Source organism: Lepidothrix coronata, unplaced genomic scaffold (assembly GCF_001604755.1).
Source record: "Lepidothrix coronata isolate B3197 unplaced genomic scaffold, Lepidothrix_coronata-1.0 Scaffold279, whole genome shotgun sequence".
In the NCBI taxonomy this organism is placed as follows: Eukaryota; Metazoa; Chordata; class Aves; order Passeriformes; family Pipridae; genus Lepidothrix; species Lepidothrix coronata.
The window spans coordinates 348,478-373,280 of record NW_016690459.1 but is presented as its reverse complement, the minus strand read 5'-3'; the positions used below and the strand labels follow the sequence as shown (position 1 = coordinate 373,280).

Genomic DNA, 24,803 nt, shown 5'->3' with positions numbered 1-24,803 from the left:
TATACTCAACAGCAGTGCTGGGATGTCACCAAGGGTTGAAGTTTAATGACACACACATTAGCATTTGTCAGCTACAAGAAAATCCATAACACAAAGTGATTTAATACAAAAAACCTCCACCAAAAGCCTGGTTCTCACGTGTGAATCCTCTGGTATTTCCCACACAGAGTTCAACTACCAAAATAAAAACACTGAAATATTTCTAAAACAAACACAGAGACACAAGCCTGAATTTTAGGGCAGAGACACTGAAAGGAATCCAGAGGAGTTAAATTCCTTCTAAATTCAAGGGGACATAATAAACTAATTCATTTAGGCTTTTTCATCTTGATCCCAGCTGGGACTTCCTGCTCCGTTCCGATCGGGATCTCTCCGTGTTTATAGACACTGATAGTGACCTGCCCCGTTTCAGACCCGTATTTATTCTTGACATAAATGCTGTATTTTCCTGTGTCTTCATTGCAGACTTTCTCTATGGTGATTGTCACCACTGAACCCTTCACATCCATCTTGTATCGGTCCTTGAACACAATAACCTTCTCATTTTTGAACCAAGTGATTTCCGGGTAAGGATCTCCAGAAACACAGCAAGTTAAACACAGGGTCTGTTGTAAAACAAGAGAGCAGAGACAGATTATGAAGTTATAAACGTGCAAGGAAATTCAGTTCATAGAATCCCAATCATTTAGGTTGGAAATAAGACCATGGAGTCCAACCCTTAACCCAGCACTGCCAAGGCCACCAGTAAACCACACCCCCAAAAGCCACATCCACATGGCTTTTAAATAACAAAAAGAAATTAAGAAAAATAAAAATCTCATTTTCCATAGGTGGCATTCCCAAACTGCCACTCCTTTTTCTGGTATCCTCTGGATTAACCTGCCTGAATCCACTGGGCCTGACTTATATTTGTGCTACTGCCTTTTTATAGCTTCTTATGCTGTAAAGTCACACTTAAGTAGGCACAAGATGAATTTGCAGTTATTTTACAGGGTTTTTGTTCTGCCTGTGTAAAGGGGAATGTGACTCAGAAATGTAAACAGGGAGTTGGTATGATGGGAAAATCAGGTCCAGCACTTAAAGGCCTTAAAAGTCTAATCCTATGAAATGGGGAGACAACAGAAAGGATCTGGCTGTGGAAATGAGCTGGGGGGGTTCCCACTTCCCACCCCTAGCAAATGCAGGAGCTCAGAAAAGCTGCTGGGAATGTACAGGAGGGGAAAACCAGCAGTTTTCCTCCCCATCAGTGATTCTTCTGTGTCTGTGCAAGGGCCAATTAACGAAGTTACTCAATATTACCTTATCCTCCATGATGGTGGCAACATCTGGCAGACCTTGAACAACTCTGGCACGGCCTGGGAGTGAACAAATATGACCTTTTAGTTTTTCTTATCAGCAAACCACTTGGCTTTGTTTAACTGAAGGAAAGAAATTCATTTACTTACGCTTTTCTGCTATTGCTGCTTCCCTGCAAGTGAGAGAAAATGATTGTGGTTTTATTTATTAGCCATTGTATTCTCAGTTTAGAGTATGACACTCAAAATAGATTTAGCTCTGAAAACATTTAGGCAGGAACTTACTTTAGCCTTCTGTGCTCAGCCAGGGCGTCTTCAAAGGCTGCAAGAATGAAAGGTTTTAGGGAAAGTTGCTGTTTGGTTTTTTTTGACTCAGTAAATTTAACATAATGCCTCAGTGTTGGGATCACACAGGTAAATGTAATTATCATCTAGATGGTGTCTATGCCTGCCTTAGGGAAATATGGCTCTATTTCTATACTGTTGAAATAAGTGGGACCTTTCCAAAGAGAAGTTCAGAGGGGGGAAAAAAAAATCTCCAACAGTTTGGAGCTCCAGCTCAGACAAAGGAGAAAGGAATCCCTGCCCTGGCTTTGGAGGACTCTTGGAAAGCAGCTCAGGTATTTCTCATTCCTGGGATGGTTTGATTCAGCTCACCTTGCCCAGACAGGTCTGTTGACAGTTTGTGGGACTTGTTCCCATCAAATAACTCCAGGGTGTATTTTCCCTTATCAGCATCCGTGGGGTTCAGGATGTGGAGCCAGATCCGATTCATGGTGCTCCCAGCTTTCATCCTGTCACGGCTTTCTAGTTGTTTATCCCTAAGTAAACACATCACTTCATTAGTATTTAGGAGAGCAGGATAAATTAGAGCATTAACTTTTTTTTAGACCTGTGCTGGTTGGAAGTGTGGGAGTCAGGATTCACTTCAGGGAGAGTTTTGTACTTAGTCACTTGTGGAAATCCCATGGGCCATGGGATTTTAGGCAGTTTGCCAGAGCTTTACAAACTTAAAAAAGACCTTATTTAGGAGATTAAATAGCATTTACGTGTTGAATATTTGTAAGCATTTAGCCCTTAAACATTATTAAAAATTGGCCTCCTTATATATGTGTGAAGGTGGTGTCTAATAAAACACCATTTCTCTATTTAGAAAGACATTATGAGGCTAAATTAGCCAGTGTTTGGGAAGAATTTTATAGCGTTTGGGAATATTTGTTATTCAGAGTGGGGGAATAGAGTGGTTTAGGAAAAGAGTAGTAGAAATAAAGTGTTTGGAAAAAACCCTGTCTGTAAGCAAGGAGGCTGTAACTGAGCAGTGTTGCAAGGGCATCATTATTATTCTAGTAAAGATAATCACTTATAAATATTTCTGCAGTGCTAAGATAAAAATAACAAGACTGCTCATTCTGGAATTCCAAGACATGTTGCAGGATGAGAGTGAATTGTGGTTTTCAGCCCTTACTCAGACAAATCTGCAGTTGCCTTAAATGGGCCCAGCTGTTTAATTTTGGATAAACAGTTATAAGAAACAGAGTTCCAGAAGCTTTGCAAGTATTTTTTTGGGACTCACTTGTGATACCAGGTTGTTTTCATGTAGTCTGTGAAATACTTCACATCAGTGTAGATTTTGATGCCTTCCTCAGTGGGCTGGATTTTCAGAGGTGTAGCAGAAAGAGCTGAAATTGAGGAGGACTTTCAAGAACGCACAATTTTAAACGTCACACCAACAAAATCCCAGGGAACACGTTAACATTTCACTGTGGAGAACGTGGCTAGCTGAGAGCAGGGTGGAATTCTGCCTCTTGGAGACCCTGGAGCTTTCAGGAGCTGGAGAAAAACGTGTCTCTTGTAGAGAACACGGGTCTGGGCTACACATGTCACAGAAGTAGCACAGCCTGGCCAAATTCCCAGAGCAGTGCTGGGACAAGGAGCAGGTGCCAGCACAGAGTTAATTTGTAAGTGCAGGGGGTTTTAAGTCCCTGGATTTATTTACTGACCATCCTCCTCACACTGGAGGAGAATGGGTGGTGTTTTACTTGATCCAAACCCAGGGGCAGCTCCAGAGCAGTTTGCTGTCACTGGGACATCCCCCCTTTCTCCCCTTCTGTTATTACTGATGACATACCACTGATCCTGCACAGCTCCTTGAGAAGCTCTTCAAAGGCTGGAAGACAAAGATTTAAATGTCTATAAATAGAATATTTATCAAATCACATCTGATCTACCAACTTTATTTCCCTGTGTTTAGGATGTTTTATATCCACTGGTTATTTGTTGTCGTCTTCTGTTTCAGAGCTCACTGGGAATGGAGTTTTTGCCACTGATTCATGTATTTTTAGATGCTGGGCATTTCTTACCAAATTTAGCTGCTCCTATCTTCCTTAACATTCCACATGTGCAACCAACTGCCTCTCAGAAAGGAGATTTATGTGTCAGGTTTAAATGATGGATTCCAGATGTCGGGGTAGGATTTAATCTCGGGAAGCAGAATCTTCTGATTGATGCTGAGTTGAAGTGACTGAAAAATTCCTGAGCTTTTAACTGTGGTGCTTGACAGAATTTATAGTGCAGTCCAAACTTGAGAAATGACTGCAGATGTAAATGACATTATGATGTAGATCAGGAAACCCTTTAAATTCGACCAGTGAATTTTTAAGGCAGGTTTTAATCTCTATAAAAAGCACTGTGGTAATTAACAATGTCGTAGAAAGTGATGAAATTTGGTTTTAAATCCAAAAATTAATCCTAGGCAGGGCTGTCAGTGTGTATTATTGTGTGATACAAGGTTCTCTTACCTCCTTTTGTGAGATCCAGTTGGGTGTAGTCCTCTCCTCGCTCGTCTGAAACAACTGCTTTGTACTGACCTTCATCTGCTTTGGTCACCTACCAAATACATGGGTAATATCTATAAAGAGAAACAAACCCCAAAACCAAACAACACCCCTCCCAAAAGGAATTTCCCATATCATTGAAACAGGGTTGGGAAGAGGGGGGAAAAGCTGATATTTTCTTGTTTTCTGGTGATGATTTGGCTGTTTGAAGTTCAGATATAAAATCAAACCCAAACAAGATTCGAAGGAGCCACACAGAGACTGCCCTGAAGCTCCCCCTGCACCACCAATCTCCCTTTGTTCAGCTGCACCTTCTCTGAGGCAGTTCAGATTACAAGGGAGGTTATGGCAGCTTCTCTGGCCTTCTCCAGAGGTTAAACCATAAAATTGCATTCAGTTCATTCTGTAACGAGCTCAGTGACTCTTTTTTCAATGGCACTAGAGTTCATCCCCAGAATAGGCAGCCAGTGCTGATCAGAAAAGCCCTCGGGTTCTTTTTAGCCTCTCAGGATGTGTTAAACTTTTAACAGCCACTCACTGTTAAAAACATCTTATTTCTTATTAGAATCATAAAGTCAGAGACTGATTTGGGTTGGAAGGGACCTTAAAGACCCTTTAGTTCCAAACCCTTTTAGTTCCAAACACCTTCCACTAAAATTCAGAGTCATTAAACTACAACATTAGAAGTTTTCTCCTCTCCCTAGAACACATGGAATATTAAGATCAACCCATATTTTTTTGCATCACCAAAGCCTCTGAGTTGTTTCATGGTTTTCACCTTTGTAATACGTAGAGTTCCTATCCCAGTCTGTGGGTCAAACACACCACCTGCTCGTGCTTTCTGGTTGAAGAACCACTGGAACTTGGTGTCCTTCCTCAGGTTTGTTGCCTGTTTGAAGTCAACATTTAGAGGTCAGGATCCCAAATGCATTTTAATTCTCAATTCCTGGATGGCCTTCTAATAGGAAGCATCACTTACAGTTAGAGAATTGCTCCAGAATCTTAGAAAACCCCCTTCTTTATTAAAATTCCTACCCATTTCCTTACTTTCATTGGTTGGCAACAAAGCATTTGGATGAACACTTCATATCCTCTTAAAATTCACACCTAAAATTGAATGCTGAAGGGATTCAGCCGGGGCAGTGGCATCCCGGGCCGTGTGTACCTTGCAGGTAAGGAGCACCTCGCAGCTCTCTGTCACCTTCCATCTCAAGTTCTCTATAAAATGTGGACCTAGAAAAGAAAATAAACGTCTTTGGCGATGCGTTTCCTCGGCTCTCTGGTGTTACCCGCAGAAATGCTTCCCCCTAGTGCTGAATTCCCGCAGTGCCGCTGGAGGGAACGCTCTGGAATAGGGAGGGGAAATTGGGAGATGCACTTTCATCCTATACAAAGCAACTCAAGCCGGGAAACTGGACCTGTAGTCTAATGTGTTATCACAGTCGTTATTAAGCGAATATTTTTACCCCTCACGGGAAGGGAATAATCTTTCCAATTTAGTAGTTTTTCCTCTGAATTTGTTTTAGGAACTTCCTTATTCATGAATATAAATTGGGGGATAAAATGAAAGTGGAACACACGGATCTTTATAAACTTATCTAGAGAATCCTGTTTTCTCCAGGGAAAGCAAGTGGATCCTAATTACATTTTTTTCATGGTATTCATTATTACATATAGACTGGACAGTTTTCAGAATTCAAAAATGTTACAGCACTGATCCAGCAGATCCATACTAAGAATTCTGGGTAGTTTGGCTAAAGTTATTTAAATAAATTATTTTGATTTTTAAGGGCAGGGCAAAGTATCTGAAAATAAGGAGTGTTATCCTAGAGTGGTAATCAGCTTAAATAATGTGTTTAAAAAGATGATAAAGAAAAATATTTAGAGCACTCAGTGAAATAACTTTGCTTGGGTTGTGCCATCCTTTTGACACACTTCTGGCAAGTGATGAACCTCTGGTTTATCTTACCCTGCTTTTTCTTCCATTCCCTCCGTTTCGCATCAGCCTCTTCTGCAACTTTAGCAAAACCTACAGAACAGCAATGGACAAAATCATCAAAACCCCCCGTGTTCACAAATTTCTGCTCCCAAAAGGTGTTTTAGCAAATGAAGGAGGTGTTTCGACCTTACAAAAACCTTAAACCCCCCCCGAAATAATAACGTTTAAAAAGCAAGAAGCCACAGAAGGCAGAGAACACAGAATTTTCCTACTCTTGGACAACCACAGCTTCTCTGCCTGGTTCATTGTCAGCAAAGATAAATGGGCACTTTTAGAGCACAACTCCTCGAATTTATTTTGTATCCTGAATGTAGCACGTGCTGAATCACTCTGGGGAACTGCCTGTTTCTCTCCAGGAGTCAACTAGACTTGTCATTTTAGAGACATTTTCCATTCAAAAACTTTGGAAGCTTTAGAAGGTCACTCGAAAGCAAAATGCAAGAACTGAAACTAGAGACAGGAACTCGATGGGGAAGGATTTGAATGGCAATCTCGTTACTTTCTATTTTTAATTCATTTTAAAAGGCTCTCTGTGCTGCATCTCCAAGGACCCTGCGTGTTTCGTGTTGCTTTGCTGCCTGGCCTTGTCCTGGAGTGCAGTTGACACTGGTCTCTATTGCATTCAGTGCAATGCAATCACCCAGCTGTTGAATACACTGAATTTTCAACCTGATCCTGTCCTGAGATAAACATGTACTAAATAACACATCTCACAGTTTGCTGCCAAGGCACAGTTTGCCATAGCAAGGTAATATGTGAAACATCTGAAAGAAATAACTAAGCATTCCACTGTTTTTATTATCAAGGACTCTATTTATAAAGACCAAAAGCTTCAATTTTTGCTAAAGAGAAATTCAGGTAATTTCCTAAATGATTCCTGGACTTTAAATGTGTGCTAAAATAAGTATTTGCTCTCCCCATTCCCAGTGTGCCATTGTAACTGCTGGAAATACTTCGGGGCCTCAAGTGCCTCACAAAGTTTCCACTGGGCATGGCAGTCTATATTTGATCCCAAATTTCCACTTACATTCATCCATGAGAACCAGGGTGAATTGATTCTTGGCTTTCCCATCCTGCAGCTGGGCTGTGTACATCCCTTTGTCATCTGCACAGAAATCCTGGATAATCAGTTCTACGAGACCTTTCTCCTTGACAAAGTTTATCTTATGTGTCTGTGGAACGAAGAAAATACGATAAGTTGAAGAGTTTTCCCACAGTATCATTTCCACTGCTCCAAGGTCAGCTCCTGGCACAGCATCTTCTACAACACCTTTCCAGTCATTTTGTATTTGTATCTTTATAAACTTCCCTCTTCTTACAGGATAATGAAGCCACTGCCCTCTGCTATTCCATCCTGGGAGATTCAGCTATTATTTATATGTGTAGAAATGGTAGAATTGCTTCCAGCAGAGCCTTCCTCAGGGAGAAACTTTTTGTTAAAACCACCTAACAAACACAACACATTCCTCCTTGCTGGATATTATGCACCTTTCAGCTCACTAGAATCTCTGTGATTTTTAGTATCATAGAAGTGTTGCACTAATTAAAATCTGTGACAGGTAATTGCATATTTGGCCGTGATGAGCAACATTTCCACCCTCCTGCAGGTGCTGCTGAACCTCCTCCACATACACCCCGAAACTGCCAGATGCTCCAACATAAATATCATCATTCTGCCTCACTGCCTTGTTTGCTCCGAGCAAATATTGTCCTTACAAAGAGCCCGACAAACACTTTTAATTGTCTGTAAACATGTCAGCCCTCCAGTGGGGAAGCAACAGTTCTTAGAAGAGACAAAGCCTTAGACAAACTTGTTAGGTGTTGTTTTAAACCCCCCCACACGGCACTGACAGCTCTGAACTGCTCTGGGCTGGTCCTTTGTTCCCTGGGCTCTGTTTCTTATCTTGGCATCGCCACTCTGCACTGAACTGACAGGCCGCTGATTTATACTGTGCTTCATTCTCAACTGTTCTCCCCTCTGGTCCTGTCATTCCAAATACTTTTCAAATGTTATAATATTAACTTGATATGGGAAGACAAGGAGGAGGCCTGAGCGTTTTTCTGGGTGTCTCAGGAGGCCGGGGCACGCCGTGACACACCAGGCAGGGCTATTTCCAGTGCCCCACACTGGCAAATAAATCACTTCCATCTGCTTCTAGGATTCAGGAGATTTGTCTGTATTTAGTTCAAATGGACGGGGTGGAAAGCCTCAGCTTGGCTTGGGAAGGCAGAAGAAAAATATCCCATCCCATTCCAAGAGATGGAATTTCTTTAGCATCCACTGAAATGGGGCGAGTGTGGTCCCCCAGGACAGAGCTCTGCATCCTGCACGGGTGCATTTGGAGCATCCCACGAATTACACGTGGCTGAGGTTTACTGTCAGAAAAGTCCTTTATCAAAGGGAAGTGGCAGGTTGTCAGAGGAATATTGCTGAGGAATATTGCCCTGCCTGCAACTGTGTCAGAGCTGCAGCTGGGACTGCACAGCTTGAGAATCAGGCAGTTGCCTTTCTGTTTAGGCACAAAATATCAGATGGGAATTTAGAAAACTGGGAATGTACCCATTTGCTCTATCTCCCTGTACAGCAGAAGTCAGAATTAAATCCAAAAATAAAACCTACTGGGGTGCTTTTGAGCTCCTTGTCATTGAAGATGAGGTGCAGCTCAGCGTTCGGGGACAGCTTCTCCACCTCCAGCCACAGCCTCACTTCTCCTTTCTCCAGAACATCAACGTTCCAGCCAGATATCAGCTTGATCACTGGCAAACAAAGAGAACCACGGAGGGGAATCACAGGCCAACCACAGGATTTGGCTCAGCCAGGGTTCCCCTTTCCCTGTCTGTACATGTGGTTGTGGTGTTTTACTGCTTTGACTTACGTGGGTTCCTGATTTCGTGGCTACGTTTCAGTAGCTTGTCCAGATCTGAAATGCAAAGAATAAAAAGTCATTTGGATACATACAACTAGGCCAAAACAAATTAATTGTATCCATGTAATTTAAGTTGTTAATGAACTGTGCCAAGAAGAAAGAAAATACTTGATAATGGGAAGGACTAGAGAAGGTTCTGAAGATAGTTCTTAGTTGTGTCTGAATAAAATGTTGGTTGTATCAATTCAAGGAGCATGTGAAAGAAGTTTTAAATCACTGTGGTAGTGTAGCTGTGTGTGAAACCTGAACTGTGATGGAAAAATGACTTTCCAGTCGAGTTGGAAGCATGGAATCTTTCCTTAGGGCACTGTAAAAGAAACTGCCCTTGAGCCTTCAAGGAATGGGAAGCATCTTTCTAATGATGCCACTATCATTAAGTGACATCAATCACTTACTATTCCTCTACAAGAAACTTTCCTCTAGCCATCTAATATTAGAAAATTAGGGCACACTAGGTATTTGTTGTTGGTAATTATTAGGGTTTACCTTCTTTTGTTAGAGTGCAGCTGGCAGAGATATCATCATCTACATCCGTGACCTCCACTGAATAGACACCCAGATCCTTTTCTGAGGGCTCTTTCAGTATAAGCTTAGATCTAGAAGTAAAAAGAACAACAATAAAAATTATGTTTTCCTCAAAAAACATGCCTCCTCTAACAGAATGCAATACATTTGATACACCCAGAACATGAAATAGAGAATTAATTGGCATTTATAAATGACACCGAGGAGCAAGGCAGAAACACTGGCAATGTGACAACTGGTGCTTCCCTTTGCTGACCTGCAGGTTGCACTGAACAGTGCATTTCATGGACACCAGAGCTGGGAATCAGGGAAAGGAGAGGGAAACATTTGGCTTCATGTTTTTCTTAGTGTTTCATGTGTTCTTTATTCAACAGTCCACAATTAGTTTTCTCAGTGTGCTTTACATACTCACCTATTGCCTTTCTCTTCAATCTCAACTCTGTCAGGATCTGGTGGTCCTTCGTAGTCCTTTGACCAGACAAATTCAGAGGATTCATTCTTTTCAGGAGCTTCAAAAGCCATATAAATGAAACCCTCTTCGTCGACCCCAAGTTCAATTTCATTTGTGCCTGTATGAGTAAAAAACATTCCTTACCAAAGCAGATCAGGGCTGAGCTTCTGCACATCTAACTGGAAAAAAAAACCAAACAAACCAAAACAAAAACAAACCAAACAAAAAACCAAACCAACAAACAAAAAAACCAAACCACAAAGTGTACAGTTTGAGTAAATCAATTTGGGCAGCTTGATTTGCTAATCTTTGTTTTGACTGGGGGTCTTTCTTGCTCCCAAACAAGTAGCTGGTGCATCATAAGGCAGTTTTTCACTGGAATCATCATTCTACCCACAGGCTCACACGATCTCATCACTTTTAGTTTCATACCAGGTTTGGTTTTGGCCACCACAGGATCCGAGGGGAGCGAAGGGGGTCCAGTGCCAGCCTTGTTCAGTGCTCTTACTCGGAAAATATAGCATTTCCCTGTCTCCAGGTCTGAAACCTGCAGGAAGCATTGTCAGGAATTAATGTGAGACCAGCTGAGAAGCACCACTTGGATACTCAGAGTGTGTACAGACCTTCATGTGGGTTGTGGCTACGGGTTGTTTATTTATCCGTTTCCATTCCTCTGAGCCTTCTTCACACATGTCCACATAATACCCTGTAACTGGACCTGCTCCTGTGTACAGTGGTGCTTCCCAGTGGAGCTGCAGGGACGAGTCTCTCACTTCACTGCACCTCACATCGTAAGGGGGGCCTGTGCAGACAAAGGAAAGCTGTCCAACATTCAAAACTGCAGCTGGGTGCACTTTGGGGTTGGGGTCAGAAAGGGCTTTAAGGTAACAAGTGACTAGGGGATGCCTTCTGTGGTAATTAGGGGTAGGCTCTAGGAAAAAAAAAAAAGCATAAACCAGCTGCTTTAATGTTCTTTGCTGTGGTGTAATAGACAAAGGAATTAGGATTTTAGATCCAGATTCTTCATTCTCTGGAAGCAATATTGTTAAAAATACCTGGGTGCTGTATCTGTGTAGTGCAGAAATAATACTCTGAACTGGGACATCCCTGGAAATGTTTTTGTGCTTTCCTGTGCTGGCAGGAACCTTTACACAGATGTGCAGTGTTCAGAAGCCCCTTGGATTCATGGGTGAGTGAGGAGATAACTAATACACCTAGTGACATTTTCGTAGATGATTTGTAAGGGCCATTCACTTAAGAGTTGGACTCAGTGATCCTTGTGGGTCCCTTCCAACTCAGAATACTCTGCCATTCGTGATGACAGTGATGTACATGAGAGGTACCTGGTTCTGGCATCGTCCACTCCTCACACCTGAACAGGTCGCTGGGCTCAGACACTTCCCCAACTCCAGCCATGTTCATGGCACAGGCACGGAACTCGTACAGGTGACCTTCCTCCAGGCTGCTGACCTTTGGGTGCAGGAGGCAAACATGGTCAGTACAGCCCTGCTGCTCTGGGGAGGGTCAGAGGAGACTCCTAGGCTGGAACTAGAGGAAAGGCAGCTCAGCCTTGGTACAGCTGTGCTTGGAGCAGCACAGGGTCACAGCTGAGAGCAATACCGTGCAAACTCGCCGAGGAATTGGCTGGATGTTCACTCCATGCCAGTCCAGCTCGGAGCTGTCGTGCTGGTCTAGGAAATAACCCAGGATCTTTGTTCCTCCTTTGCGCTTCGGGGCTTTCCAGCCGATGGTCATGTTGGTCTTCCCACAGTGCAGAAGGACAAACCCGTGTGGGGCCGATGGGCAAGCTGAGCAAAGAGAAAACAGGGAATTGTTCAGTGCAGGGTTGGGATACAGGGATTGGGAAAAGGAGTGTAGTCCAAGTGTCAGGAGGAACTGTGCTGAGGAAATCTCAGTGTGCTCACGTGATTCTGTTTGTGTGAAGGCTCCCTAAATACCACTTTTGCAGTGTAAAAGGGTTTGAAGGTGACCAGGTTCTCATTTGGAAGTCACAGCAAAAGGCAGGGCTGTGTCTCAGGATGTTTCTCCTGTGTTGCTTTATGGATTGTGTGACAGAGGAGGTGAAAGCAGGGGATCAATAAAATGAGGAACATGGAGGGGCAGATCCTGGCTGATGTGGTCAGTAGGACTTTGTAATTGCCCTGAGAAATTCCCAATGCTGATTTCAAGACACAGCATAACTGAGCTCTTAAAATGGTCACCTGTAGCAGAGCCAAGTTAATACTGGGAATGTAACACACTGCTAAGTCAAAATGCTACTTAACTAACTCTGCCCACCCGTGGCAAGTGCAGTTGATGGCAGAAGCTGCAGGGCACAAGAAAAATCAATTCTCTGTTGCTTTACTTCTCAAACATTATCATCATTACATGCAGTAATCGATATGTATGATAGATGGGGGGTTGAGGGGTTTAATTTTGGTGTGTTTGTGCAGGGTGTGTCACCACTCACCGATCGCTGGCCTGACAACGATGGGATCTGTTTCTGGGGAGCTCTCACTCAGTCCTGCCTCACTGACAGATTTCACACAAAAGACATATTCTTTTCCAGGCTGCAGCCCAGGAACAGTAAATCTGGGAGAGTAAATTAATATGTTTGTGTTTGACTGTGCAAAGTAAAAGTAAACAGTGCTTAGAACAGACAGCAACACATTATTAATAAGGCTTTGTTCTTACAAAAATCATTATTTGCCATTACATATTAAAGTGTCACACAATAAATCAGACAGTGGGTATGGAACAGGTGGACAGGAATCACTCTGCTGGCTGGAATTGTCAGGGGGAAAAACCAGGACTTTTTAATGGACTTTATGTGACCCCCACAGCGAGAGAGGGACTCTACATCCTACATGTGAGTGATGCCAACTTACTCTACTGGAAAACAAGCAAAAAAATGGAATGTGGTTCTACTGGTGCCCCAAGGTGTGTGTACCTGCACAGCCCCAGTCTGAGAAGAACACACAGACTTTGCTGTCAGCCTGGCTTTGGGTGTAAAAGTGAGGCTTTGAGCAACCCTTATTTCTCAAGGAGGACGTGGGGTTTGTGTGTGGGCGAGACTGTGTGGGGGGGAGTGAAGGAAGGTCTTTTTTTATCTGAAATATGACTCCAGCCAGAAACAGAAGAATCCAGGTTGGGCCCTGTCATCTCTCAGTGGAGGAGAAGAGCTGAACTCACTCATTGCATGTCACAGGCTTGTTATTGACAGTTTGCCACTCCTCTGTCCCAGTCTCCCTGCAGTAGATGTAATACCCAAGGGGCTCCTGACCATCCTTTGGCTTATCCCACTGCAGAACAACAGATGTCTTGGTGTCTCTGAAAGCTAAAACCTGAGATGGTGGAGGCAGAGGAGCTAAAAAGAGAGAAAAAAAATACAGAGAAAAATAGGGAAGTTTAAAATCTATAATTTAAAAAAACCACCAAAACATTCTGAGTTGGCCTGTTTGATTTATTCACCTTTTCCAGAGCACCATTTTCAAATTGTTGCCCAGAGAAGCTGTGGCTGCCCCATCTCTGGAAGTGTCCAAGGCCAGGTTGGACAGGGGTTGGAGCAACCTGGGCTAGTGGAAGGTGTCCCTGCCCATGGCAGGGGGTGGAATGAGATGAGCTTTAAGGTCCCTTCCAACCCAAACCAGTTTGTGACTGTATGAAATTAGAGCAAAATGCCATGGACATTGTCCCAGTCTACAGACTCTGGTTTTATGTCTGGGTTTGCCATGTCTCCTCTTCCTCTGCCTCCTGCCTGAACCCCCCAAAACAGGGGGTCATGCTTCCACACTGGTCTGTGTCACCTCCCTCACACCCTGCTGGAAGCATACTTGGATTAAACACAGGCTTCAACTGTTTCTATTTTATTAAATGTAATTCCCCCCCCTGCTGCTTGGTTAGATTTACACTGCACTGACCAACTGCAAAGTAATTAAACAAGGATTTAAGGCTTTGAGAGATTTCCTTATATCAAAGCAACTGCTGTGTAATCACAGACCGTGAAGTTTAAAAGAAGGGGCAGGCAGGGGAACCCCCACGTTATTTTCAGAGCAGAGTAATGAAATAATTACCCAGTTTTGCTCCAGCAGTCACAGGCTGGCTGGGCAGGGATGGCTCACTGATTCCATACTTGTTAACGGATCGCACACGGAAACGGTAACATTTGCCTTTAACGAGATCAAAGAGTGCAAATCTTGGGGAATTAACTGGCATGTCCAGATTAACCATTTGCCAGGAGTTGCTGCCCACAATCGACTGTAACGAAAAAGGTGATGATTTACAACTTGTGTTGTAACTCAGGCACAATCCCCCCCCGCCAGATAACAAAGCTGATCTTTGTAGGAAAGTAGTGGGAAAAAAACCAACCAACCAAACAAAACCACAAACCAAACCCATAAATTACAGATATCTTGCTGATATACCCAAACTTTTCTCCCATGGCAACAGAGGGCCCCTTTGCAGGAGAAGTGGTGCAGCAGGTGAGAAATGAGTGTGTATGAGAGGAGACTGGGAGAAGATACTAATTAACCAGCAAAATGATTAGTGGGGAACAGGACAGTGAAGGACTGTGCAGTTTTTCACAGCTTTTCCATCCTTTGGTCCTTCCTGTTAAAATTCTGCCACTGTTCTGCAGTGTAAAAGTTTATTCTCTGTTAACTGTTAGTCCTGGAGTGGGTGTCAGAGTCAGGATGAGGTGCCCTGAGGAGCTGGAGGGAGGCTGAACCAGCCACTTTTGAGGCTGTGGTTCTCCAGTGCCACAACCCACCTGAGGAAGGAATGGTTCTGCTCTGCAGTTCCCCTTCTATGTGATGTTATTTTCTTACCTTTTCCACATAATAATTCAGGGGCTCTCTGCCTCTTGGATCTGGTTCATCCCAGGCCAAAGCCACATAATCTTCTCTGACCTCACTTGCATGAACATTGGTGGGTGGCAGTGGAATTTTAATGTGTCCTATGGGAAGGCAGAAAGGCTTTAGTGATAATGTGGCAGGAAAATAAAGTTCTTTTACAATGGGTGCTGTTTTCCCACTATAAATTAAGATTCATCAATATACAGGAGGAGACAAACCCTCTGGGGACACAGAGGCAAACCAAGATTATGATGAAAGGCTGTACTCTTTGGGATAGTTCTGATCCTTGTGCAGCTTATTATGGTTATCTTCCAAAGTGTCTTTTCTCCAGTCATGTTTTCACAGATCTCCTTGTTGCAGAACAATCACTCCTCTCTTAGAAAAAGGCTCAGGGGAAATTGGAACTTACCTTCCAGGTCATCCTTGGATATTTCTATCGTCCTGCCTTCGTCGTACGGAATAACTGTAATGTCAAACAGGGCAATGTTATCCACTCAGAGGAGATGCTGGGAAGAGAGGCAGAACCCAGGACTGTGGCATCTGTTATATGCCTAATTATATACCTTTCATGTCACATACAATGGTATTTTGTTGTTTTTCTGCCCAGAATAGTCCCAAGGTGGGTTCAGTGAAGGCACAGAGTGTTCCAGTGGTGTTTGTGAGAATGGGGAGAACTTGGACAAACTGCCTTCAGTTATAGCTGCAGCCTCCCTCTGTCCTTGAGGAGAAATTTTTCCTGATTTTGTACAAACCTGTCACTCTCCTGTCCCTGTTGGGATCATATGTTGTGACTGGATCACTGGCTTTTGAGGGGTGACTGATGCCCACTTTATTGACAGCCTTTACTCGGAACTGGTACGTCTGTCCCTCAGCAAGGCCCAGGACAGGGCACCTGCAGGTTTTCACAGGCTGGGCATTGCAGGGGACCCAATCCTCTGACCCAGCAACACACCTGGAACAAAACACAGCCCAGGGAGTTCCTTCAGGGTATTCCCACAACAATATAATGAGTTCCTTTAGCTCAAAGGTGATTAACTTACAGACCTTTCAATAAGGTACCCCAGGACTGGACTTCCTCCATCATCACTGGGTGCTACCCAGGAGACAATCAAGCAGTCCTTGTTCACATCAAGACATTTCACGTTGAGTGGGGATCCAGGAGCACCAGGAGTTTCTGCTGCAGCATCTGTGGAAACACCGAGGGATGGTGGTTACTGTCTGTTCCTTTCTGTTCCAAAATTTTCATTCAGTAGCTTAATTTTGACTGTCTCAGGACCTACATCCCAGTAATGCAAGCCTTGTTTTCTAAATCACTACTGAAAATAAGATTTGGTCACTTCAATAACTGCATCCCTGTGCAGAATTGGGAGCTGTTTCCTTGTGTGTGAGGTTGGGAATTCCTTCCTGCCAAGGTATCATGGAAGGAGGTTTTGTTCTCTGCATGTACCTCTAACAAACACATAAGTGGTCTGTTCTTTGTACCCATCCAGGGAGGGGACACGGATGGTGTAGAATCCCTCGTCCTCTTTGTGGGCACACGGCACCGTCAGAGAAGCCTCCTGGTCCTGGTACTTCAGCTCCTGACGTTGGGAATTCTGCAGCAACTCGCCTGTGGAGCATGAGAAGGGGGACAGGAACTTCACCTGGAGTGGCTGGTTAGGAGTGGCATAAAAAAAAGCAGCAAAACCCACAAAAGAGCAAGATGAGAGTCTGTAAGACATTCCTGATGTTATTGTTGTGCCTCCAAGTTACAGTCATGGACTGATCCAACTTTGCTGCTGGAATGGCAGGAGAAGTCTTTACTGCATTGTTCCTGCTTTCCAAAACTTAACAGCAGATAAAGATCACCACTGTGGCCAAGATGGAAATCCCTGATTGCCAGCTGAGTATAACAAAAGTTTTTTCCACTTGGTGCTTTCTCTGGATAGGACTAAGGCTTTTAAGCTATTCCCATGGGCAGGAATGTCCTTACCTCTGAAACATTTTAGTGGTATCAGCCTTTACAAGTGGGGAAAACACAGAAATTAAATAGTGGCATCTGTATCTTGAAGAGAGCTGAGAGCAGCTCGGGAATCCTGAATTTTGATCCTTTTCTGTGAACATTCAATCACAGCTACAAATTCCAGTGGTACATTCTTAGATGTAAATACATATAAACTTAGGTGTTGTCTACAAACCATCTCTGAACCAGGTGATGTCTCGTTGGTGGTCAAGTAAATCAGAAGAGAAGTAACAGGAGAGGGTGAAAGGCTCCTTTTCTCTTGAAAATAAGGGTTTCATTGGAAAAGCAAAATCTGCTTCTCTGGCCATAAGGGATCCTATGGAATAAGAGTAAAAAGTCAGCAAGATAAAGAGGCCTCCAGAGCTTTCCTCCCTGTAGTGTTTTTATTGTCATACATTTAGAGTGGTACCTGAGCTTGCACTTTGCACATGCAGTCAGGCTAATGGGAAGAGCTCTGGCTCAGGGAAAAAAAGAATCAAGTTGCTTCAGGCTATAAAAATAAATAACAATAACATCAACGATTTACTCACTTTTGTATATTTCTGAATCAAATCCTGACTCCTTTCCATAGTATTCTGTAAGACAAGAAGGAAATACTTTTAGCAAATCTCGTGCCAGTGTTTATCTTCTCCTCAAAAATGTCCAGTGATGCTCAGCAAACTGTTTTCCCCTTGAAGCAGCCCTTAGTGTGAGCCTTCAAAGAGGTAAAACTGTAATTCATCTGACAGCTGATGCCCTTCACAAACAACTGGGGATGTGTCTGCAGAGGGGATTGTCCCCATGGCTGTACCAGTGTGAGCAGTACTGCTCTGGATGCTCACGTGCACTCAGTTATTCATAGCTCAGGAGGGTTTTTCAAGTTTGGCTTCTGCCTTTCAAAGCTGCACTAGGCAAGTTAAAAGCAAACAGAATAAAAATTTGAGTGCCAGCAAACCCCTGGGTTGAAACAGCATTCCCAGAGGATGATGTGAGATTCTTGAAAACTACCAGTGACCGGGACTTCAAGATTTAACCAAAAGCAAGGATATTTCTTCTGATGATACACTGAGGTAATCCCTGGAGCTGAGGGAAGTGTGTCCCCACATCACTTGTTTCAAGATTGTGGATTCTTGAGGGGCATCACAGGTGGGTGCTGGCCCACTCCACCTGCTCTGGCCTGTTGGCACCACATCACAAAGTGACATTATTTGGAGCTGAAATCCAAGAACTGATGCACTTAACACATGATGAAACTGAGACACTTTCTTAAGTTGGCAGAAATGCCCATAAAATAACAACTGTTCTTCCAGTGACTGAGGTCTGGCAGTAGCTGAGCTCGCTGACAAGCAAAACACGAGGCTGAGTGTTAACAGCTGAGGAGGAAAGAAATATAAAGCATGGGAGCTAAAGCAGAGCCTCATCCCAGGTTCCTGGGAGACCCTCAGCGATGTCTTCAGGGAAAGTGAAAGCCCAGAGACCCTCCCCTGGCATCGAGGCCGTTGCAGACAGAGCAGGGCTGGGGGCACAGGTGCCATCGGCCTGCCCGGGGCACGGGGAATGTTTCCAGTGCAGGCAGGATTAAGGCCTTGCTGGAGTCTCTATTTTCAGACTGTTAAATGCAAACAGCAAGGGGAAGACTCATGTTACTGGGGTGGCATGAGAAATCCTGGGAGAAGGAGCAGAGTGGGCCCCTCACCCCAGCCACGGGGAGCAGGGGCTGCAAGTGGTTTGGAAAGCCTGATGAGAGACAGGTTAATCAGGCACTTAGAGGTGAGGAGAGCCATCCCATCCAGGGCTAGACCCTTATCCTGCCATCATGCCCTGATCCTAAAGATTCTGACAGGAATTCAGAGGAGGATGTGATTATTAGCATGGAATTTTTCTCTCAGACAGCTGCTGCTCTGTGGCAAAGGCCAGTTCCTGAGGTGTGGACACTGTGGGAATGCAGAAGCACTGCACACCTGGCAACTTTTTCTGTATTTCTGCACTGGGGTAAGGGTGTTTAGAAATCTGGGAAAGCTGCAAATGAAGGTTTTCTGGGTTATTATACAGAACCCTTTAGAACTGGTAAATATCTGCTGCACATTTCCAGGTAGGTTGAATTTTGACACCGTTCAATTAAAGGATCTGAAAGATATCCTGATACACTTCTGTTGCAATTCTGGAGTCACATTCTTCTGTAGGTATACATATCCCAAATGGGATTCAGATGTGATCCAAATATGGCATGTGAAGAATAAGTCTGATATTGGAAGTTTAAAGCCAAAGGAACATATTTTGTACTTACTCCTGACCAGCACCGTGGCAAATGAATAAGCCTCTCCGTGCTGGTTCTTTACTTCCACACTGTATTCAGCAGAATCTTCCATGGAGCATCTGGAAAAAAAAACCAAAACACATTCCCCCTCCTTTTTAGCTTTCAGTTATTGTTCATATTTCACAGGACAGATTCAAAGGGGTTCCCCGTTAATCCCAGAAAATAAAAGGAGATATTTGCTTTTCATCCAGAAGCTGCTTTTCCTTTTGACTACAAGGATTTCTGATACTTTGTGGCCAATTTTTTCTCTTGATACCCAAAAGCAAAACATTTCAAGTACTGAGCAAGCAAAAGACCTGTGGAACACTTGATTTCACTGAGGATATGCATGTGTCTATCACATGTATAATTCTCAGAGTTGAACTGATGTCTTTCTGATTACACTGATCCATCCTAAATCACATTGCTGTGTCTGTTTGTGAAGTGCTTCACGTGCGTGGCCTTACCCTGAAGGAGAAAATGTTGGTGATGCCTAAAAAGAGGAGGAGAAATAAATTAAGGCTCTAAATTTTATTTTTTTTTTAGGATTTTTTAAATGAACTGCTGTTTCATGAACTGCTGATGAGATTGGCACAGGTTTAGCTCAAAGACAGCGCCCTGAAGTCAGGCAAGGTCAGATTCCAGAAGAATTACCTTTTATGGTTTATCATACACAAATGGGGAGTTTTGGCAGAGCAGGTCTTATTCAACTGAAAAAAAACCAGCTCAGCCAAGGGCACACACATTACCTGCTGATGTGCAGGGTCAGCATCCCAAATTTGTTTTTTATCTTGTATTTTCCTGCTGGGGCCAGGCGGGGATCGATGGGGACTCCGTTTTTAAACCTAGTTGAACACAAACACGTGCTATTAGGAAATTACCTGTCTCAAACACAGCAGAAAAGAGGAGTAGATACAATTCCCTCTTTTACAGGTCTCCCACTTCAATCCAAAACAGCCTTGCAGCTGACCTAGATCCCCTCCCTAGTCCTGCTTGCCCCTTCCCTAGGGATGCTGGTGGCTGCCTGAGGCAGCTTGGCCTTGGCTTAACGTTCCCTGCTCTGCAGGACGTGGGAGGGAGTTTGCAGATGTCTCTGCTTTGTGTTCCTCGGGGATCTGTGGGAGGAACATATTATATTCTCTTTGCTCTTTGAATAATTCAAAGAGGCCCCTCTGGAAGGACACAGGACATGGGGAGCTCCCTGCCTGTGAAGTCATTAGTAATGCAAATGTTTGCCTACTTAAACCTTCCAGGGGAGGAAGGGTCGATCACTTTAACAAACTGATCAAATTGTTTTCTGAGGTGATTTTTCATCTATTTCCAGCTCTCTGCTATGGTGTGTGCTGCAGTCAGGCCCAGAACTTAACACTCCTTCCCTGAGGTTGGCAAATATGCCAAGTGAGTAAATGTGAGAGTTGTGTTGTATTTTACAAAGTGTAGAAGCAACAGCAGTTTAATGCTGAAACTCTCATGGTGTCCAGGGCAGCCAGGCCTTGAAGGTGTGTATGTGTGAGGTGGTTTAGTGCTGAAGATAGATCCTGGTTTCTGAGACTTAAATCCCAAGTTTTTCTGCATGACAGAGGACAACACCAAGGGAACAGGGAAATAAATCTACATGAATAACAATCCCAGAAGGAGCCCTGTTGGACTGTCCACTGCTTCCAGGCCCACTGAGTACTCAGTGTCCTTACAGTGGAGCTGGAGAACTGAGGGTGTTTTCTGTGACCTCTGAAGCTCCCTCTTCCTTCTCTCTGGCAGGACACAGATGTTATTCCTCTGGCTGCTCCCTGGAATGCACAGACTGTGCCCACAGGGGTCATTGCTGGGACTGACCTACCAAGTGACCTGCGGTGGTGGGGAGCCCAGGACGGTACAGGCCAACTTCACATCCATCCTCTCCCACACTGCGTGTGCTCTGAGGGGGATCCAGAACATGGGGGGTCTCCCTGAGCGCAGCTCAATGTATTCCTTCTCCACACGTGCCTTTTCCACAGCCTGTGACAAGGAGACACCACACAAAGGCGATGGAAAGGGATTCTGTCATTGCACAAATTCTCTTACAAAAGGGGTGTGTGACAATGCCTCAGTGGCAGGAGCACAAGGCCTTGTCCTTGGTTTGAGCGATTCTGAGGTTGTCCTAACACCTGCTGAGGTTCAGGATCCTCTCCAGGGTGCTACTATTGGCTGTAATTTTAACCCTGTTGGCATTTCTGTTACCAGCAGAGGTGTCTGAGCTGACCTTCCTCCGCAGGGCTTTCCGGTCGGCTCTCACGCGCAGCAGCCTGCAGGTCCGGACCACCTCCTCCTCGAAATGTTCCATGTCATTCCCAAACCGAATCCTCTTTTGCCCCCTCTGTTCCAGCTCTAGGATGTCAGCTTCCCTGCTTATCTTGTGGTCCCTGGAACACAGGATGGTAAAAAGCCATCAGAAGTCAGGATAATGCTTTTTGTTTTGTTTTGGTGGGTTTTTTGCTGTTGTTTATAGCACATATTTTTGGTTAAACCAGAAGTGTTAAGGACAGAAACACTGGCTGCTTGCAGTGTAGGTATGAATGTCAGGCAGTTATCCCTGACAGGAACCAGCAGCACTCCCATGAGAGATCAGACTTCCATGGCACAAGACAGGGACCCACTGTTTGACCACTTTTAATGCCAGGCACGAAGCTGGGAGATGGATTGCAGGGGGAAGGGATGCTGGTTGTTCAGCCATCACAGAAAGATGGACAGCAGGATCAATGCCAGGATTTTCAGAGTCACATCAGCTACCATTAATTTATTAATCTGACTGTTATTTTCCACTTATTCCTTTGAAATCTGGTTTCTCCTAGTCCTTTGCTTGTGAGCAGGGCAATATTCCTCATTATCACAGGTGCCAAGGCACTGTCATTTAATTTCCTGCATTTTAGTTGAGATCTGGTGTTTTTAAAGGAAGAACCTTTCAATTGAACCTGCTCTTTTTGCTTCCAAACAAAATAAATTGGAAACTGTGACCCTTAGAGTGGTTATATTTGAGTTACCATGATTCCTGACTTACTTTGGTGGTTCAGAGGTCAAGGCAAGGGCAGCTGCTATTGACAGCTCTGAAAGGCTGAAAGTCTCTTCTTCCTCACTTCCAGAGGCAGACACATGTAAAAGAACCCAGACAAGATTCCATGAGTTCATAAACTCAAAACTCAGCAAACCTGTGAATGTGTAGGAAGTCCTGTCTGGGCCCAGTTGACTCGACCTGTCCCCAGCTCTGGGGCTCACCTGGTTTTGAACTTTTTCTTCCTGGTTGTGGACGTCATTTGCAAGCTGTGTTTCCTCTCCTCCTTCTGCTCCTCCTCTCTGTGGTGGAAGAAGGTTCGGGTTCCCATGTTGGGAAGTCAGAAATGAACTTTTTAGCTGGAATAGAATAAAACATAAAGTGGTTTTTCAAATAAGGCACCTCAACAGAATATCCCAGAGTTATAATTAAGTCCTTGCTTTGCTTTGATGTTCAGGGGCTGTGAGTGAAGGTTCACATGACACCATTTGCTGACTTTCACACTATGAGAGGGGTTTGTGCTTCTGTGAAAAAATGGAATCAGATGAAGAAATGAAGTCCTTCAAGGCAGCTGAAGCTGTAACAGAACAGTCAGTAGGCAGCACCTTGTGAATGGATTTGTTTCCCCAGGACTGATCTTGTGCTCTAAAGCTGGTGGATATTCTCCCAGGGAGTTCCATTAGATCAGAGCCCCAATATAGCAGGCAGGCAAATGAGGAGCACTGTGAGAGGGAGACCAGAGGGACATGGAAGATTAGGGATAAAATAAGATATGGAACATTAGATAGTGAGATGTGGAAGAAAAGTTGAGGAAATAAGCAGATTTTCAGGCTGGAAACTATATTGCAGGGGTAGCTGTGATGGCAAAGAGCCTGTGACCCCCAGGCTGTGATCACACCTGACCCTGCCTGGATGTGCCAGGGATTAGATAAGGCAATGCTGCTGAGCCAAGCACACAGGCTGCTGTGCAGGAATCATGGAATGGTTTGGGCTGGAAGGGACCTTAAAGCCCATCTCATTCCACCCCCCTGCCATGGGCAGGGACACCTTCCACCAGCCCAGGATGCTCAGCCAGTTCCAACTGCTGAGACAGAGCACTCCTTTGCAGTGTTCCCACCTGCAATTCCCTATTCCCAGGCTGCTGACAGGAACAGTTACAGTCCAGTACTTTGGGAGGATAATGCTTTATCCAGTCCTTTGGTTGCATCCTGAGAGATCAGTCATCACTTCTTAGCCCTTAGAGAAAGGCTGATAAACCACGGAGAAAACAGCATCCTTCGGAATGTGAGCCTGAAAGGACTTGCTCAGCAAGCAGCAGGATTTTCCCAAAGAGTGACCAGAGGAGCTTCCCAGGGAGATCCTGCTCCAACAGGTGAAACAAGGGAGCAAACATTGGAGCAAACACTGGCACTCTTGGCTCCCATCCATCCCCGGCTGTGCCGCAGCCCCTGCTCAGGGAATCCACAGCTCGCTGCTTTCAGGCTCTGACTAATGGGTGGGCATTAAACTAAACTAAATTTTAGAAGTCTATCCCTCCTTATGTCCCTCTCCCCTCATTTAATTCAAACCCACACAGCACAAGCCTTAAACTGTGCACATTTACAAGTTCTGAAAGCTCGGGTTACTTTGTGAAAGCAGCTTTGCAAATGCAATTGTTGCCGAATAAAATTTGTTCAAACATACTTGTAAATCTTTCCCTAGCTCATGTTCCATGACTGAAATTTTCCCTTGGCAAATTTTCCTCCTGGATTTTAGCTTTACTGCTTTCTAATCCGAGCTCTATGAAAAAAAACAGACCCCTCAGCTTTCACCAGGACAATTTTTTCATGCTATTTTGTTCACTTGTACAATTTTCTGTTGATGTAAATAAATTTATAAAGAGCCCATGGAAAAGCCCCTGGTAAATGCAAAATATCCCAACATGAAAATGAAAATAAGGAATTAACATGATAATATTTCCTTAGTAGATGTTAACTTTGGAAGGAACAAAGAAATGTTGGGTAAGAAAAAAAAAATTAAACAGGCTTTTATGGGAAAATATCTTTGTGATTGCATGAAATACTGGTCTCTTCAGGACAGATTCAGCTGCAGAATGACTCCTGTCATCCTGGGCATCAGATCTTTGTGTCCATGTTCACAAATAATTACTGATCCAGATTAATTTTTACTATATAATTTTTATTTATTTATTTTTCCCTGGACAAATTTCAGTGCTTTATAATCTGGTGTTTGTGCAAAGATACAGAGTTCTGATCTGCTACAACCTACACTTTTCAATTCAAACATGTATTATTTTCTAAACAGAACAGAAAAACAGAACAGAAAAACAGCAATTACACTTTAAAGCAGGCACAATGACAAAGCACAGTCTATTTCTGAAGTGCAAGTCAGACAAAGCTGTCATGAAAAGAAAATAACTGATGCTGCTCTGAAGATCTTATAAAATCTCACAACGAACAGTAGCTTATTTACAGATAAACCAAACTCACCCAGTGAAGACTCTGCTGAGAGCTCCTGTCCTCAGGCAAGAGAGAGGACAAAGGAGGCTTCCCTTCTCCCTGGTGATGACACCAAGAATGACTCTCCCCAAAAGAATGTTCCCCATGTTGGAGTGCCC

At 43.9% G+C, this 24,803-nt stretch overlaps 1 protein-coding gene across 1 annotated transcript; it reads right to left on the bottom strand.

Annotated features, from left to right (window-relative positions):
• Positions 1-21: 21 nt before the first annotated feature.
• Positions 22-22,517, bottom strand: MYOM3 (myomesin 3). The gene is made up of 36 exons (XM_017836519.1): positions 22,411-22,517; positions 22,196-22,270; positions 21,401-21,560; positions 20,999-21,156; positions 19,911-20,006; positions 19,153-19,241; positions 17,417-17,461; positions 17,062-17,202; positions 16,332-16,493; positions 15,929-16,070; positions 15,637-15,836; positions 15,294-15,347; positions 14,858-14,985; positions 14,105-14,288; positions 13,224-13,398; positions 12,502-12,623; positions 11,652-11,839; positions 11,375-11,501; positions 10,655-10,833; positions 10,464-10,578; positions 9,993-10,149; positions 9,542-9,651; positions 9,005-9,049; positions 8,749-8,885; positions 7,156-7,300; positions 6,099-6,158; positions 5,295-5,362; positions 4,908-5,018; positions 4,094-4,181; positions 3,424-3,462; positions 2,869-2,974; positions 1,953-2,116; positions 1,581-1,617; positions 1,446-1,468; positions 1,300-1,355; positions 22-605 (listed from the first exon to the last, which is right to left on the bottom strand). Exons 1-36 carry the CDS (start codon positions 22,515-22,517, stop codon positions 309-311), a joined length of 4,290 nt encoding a protein of 1,429 aa, XP_017692008.1. The 3' UTR covers positions 22-308.
• Between the last annotated feature and the right edge of the window lie 2,286 nt (positions 22,518-24,803).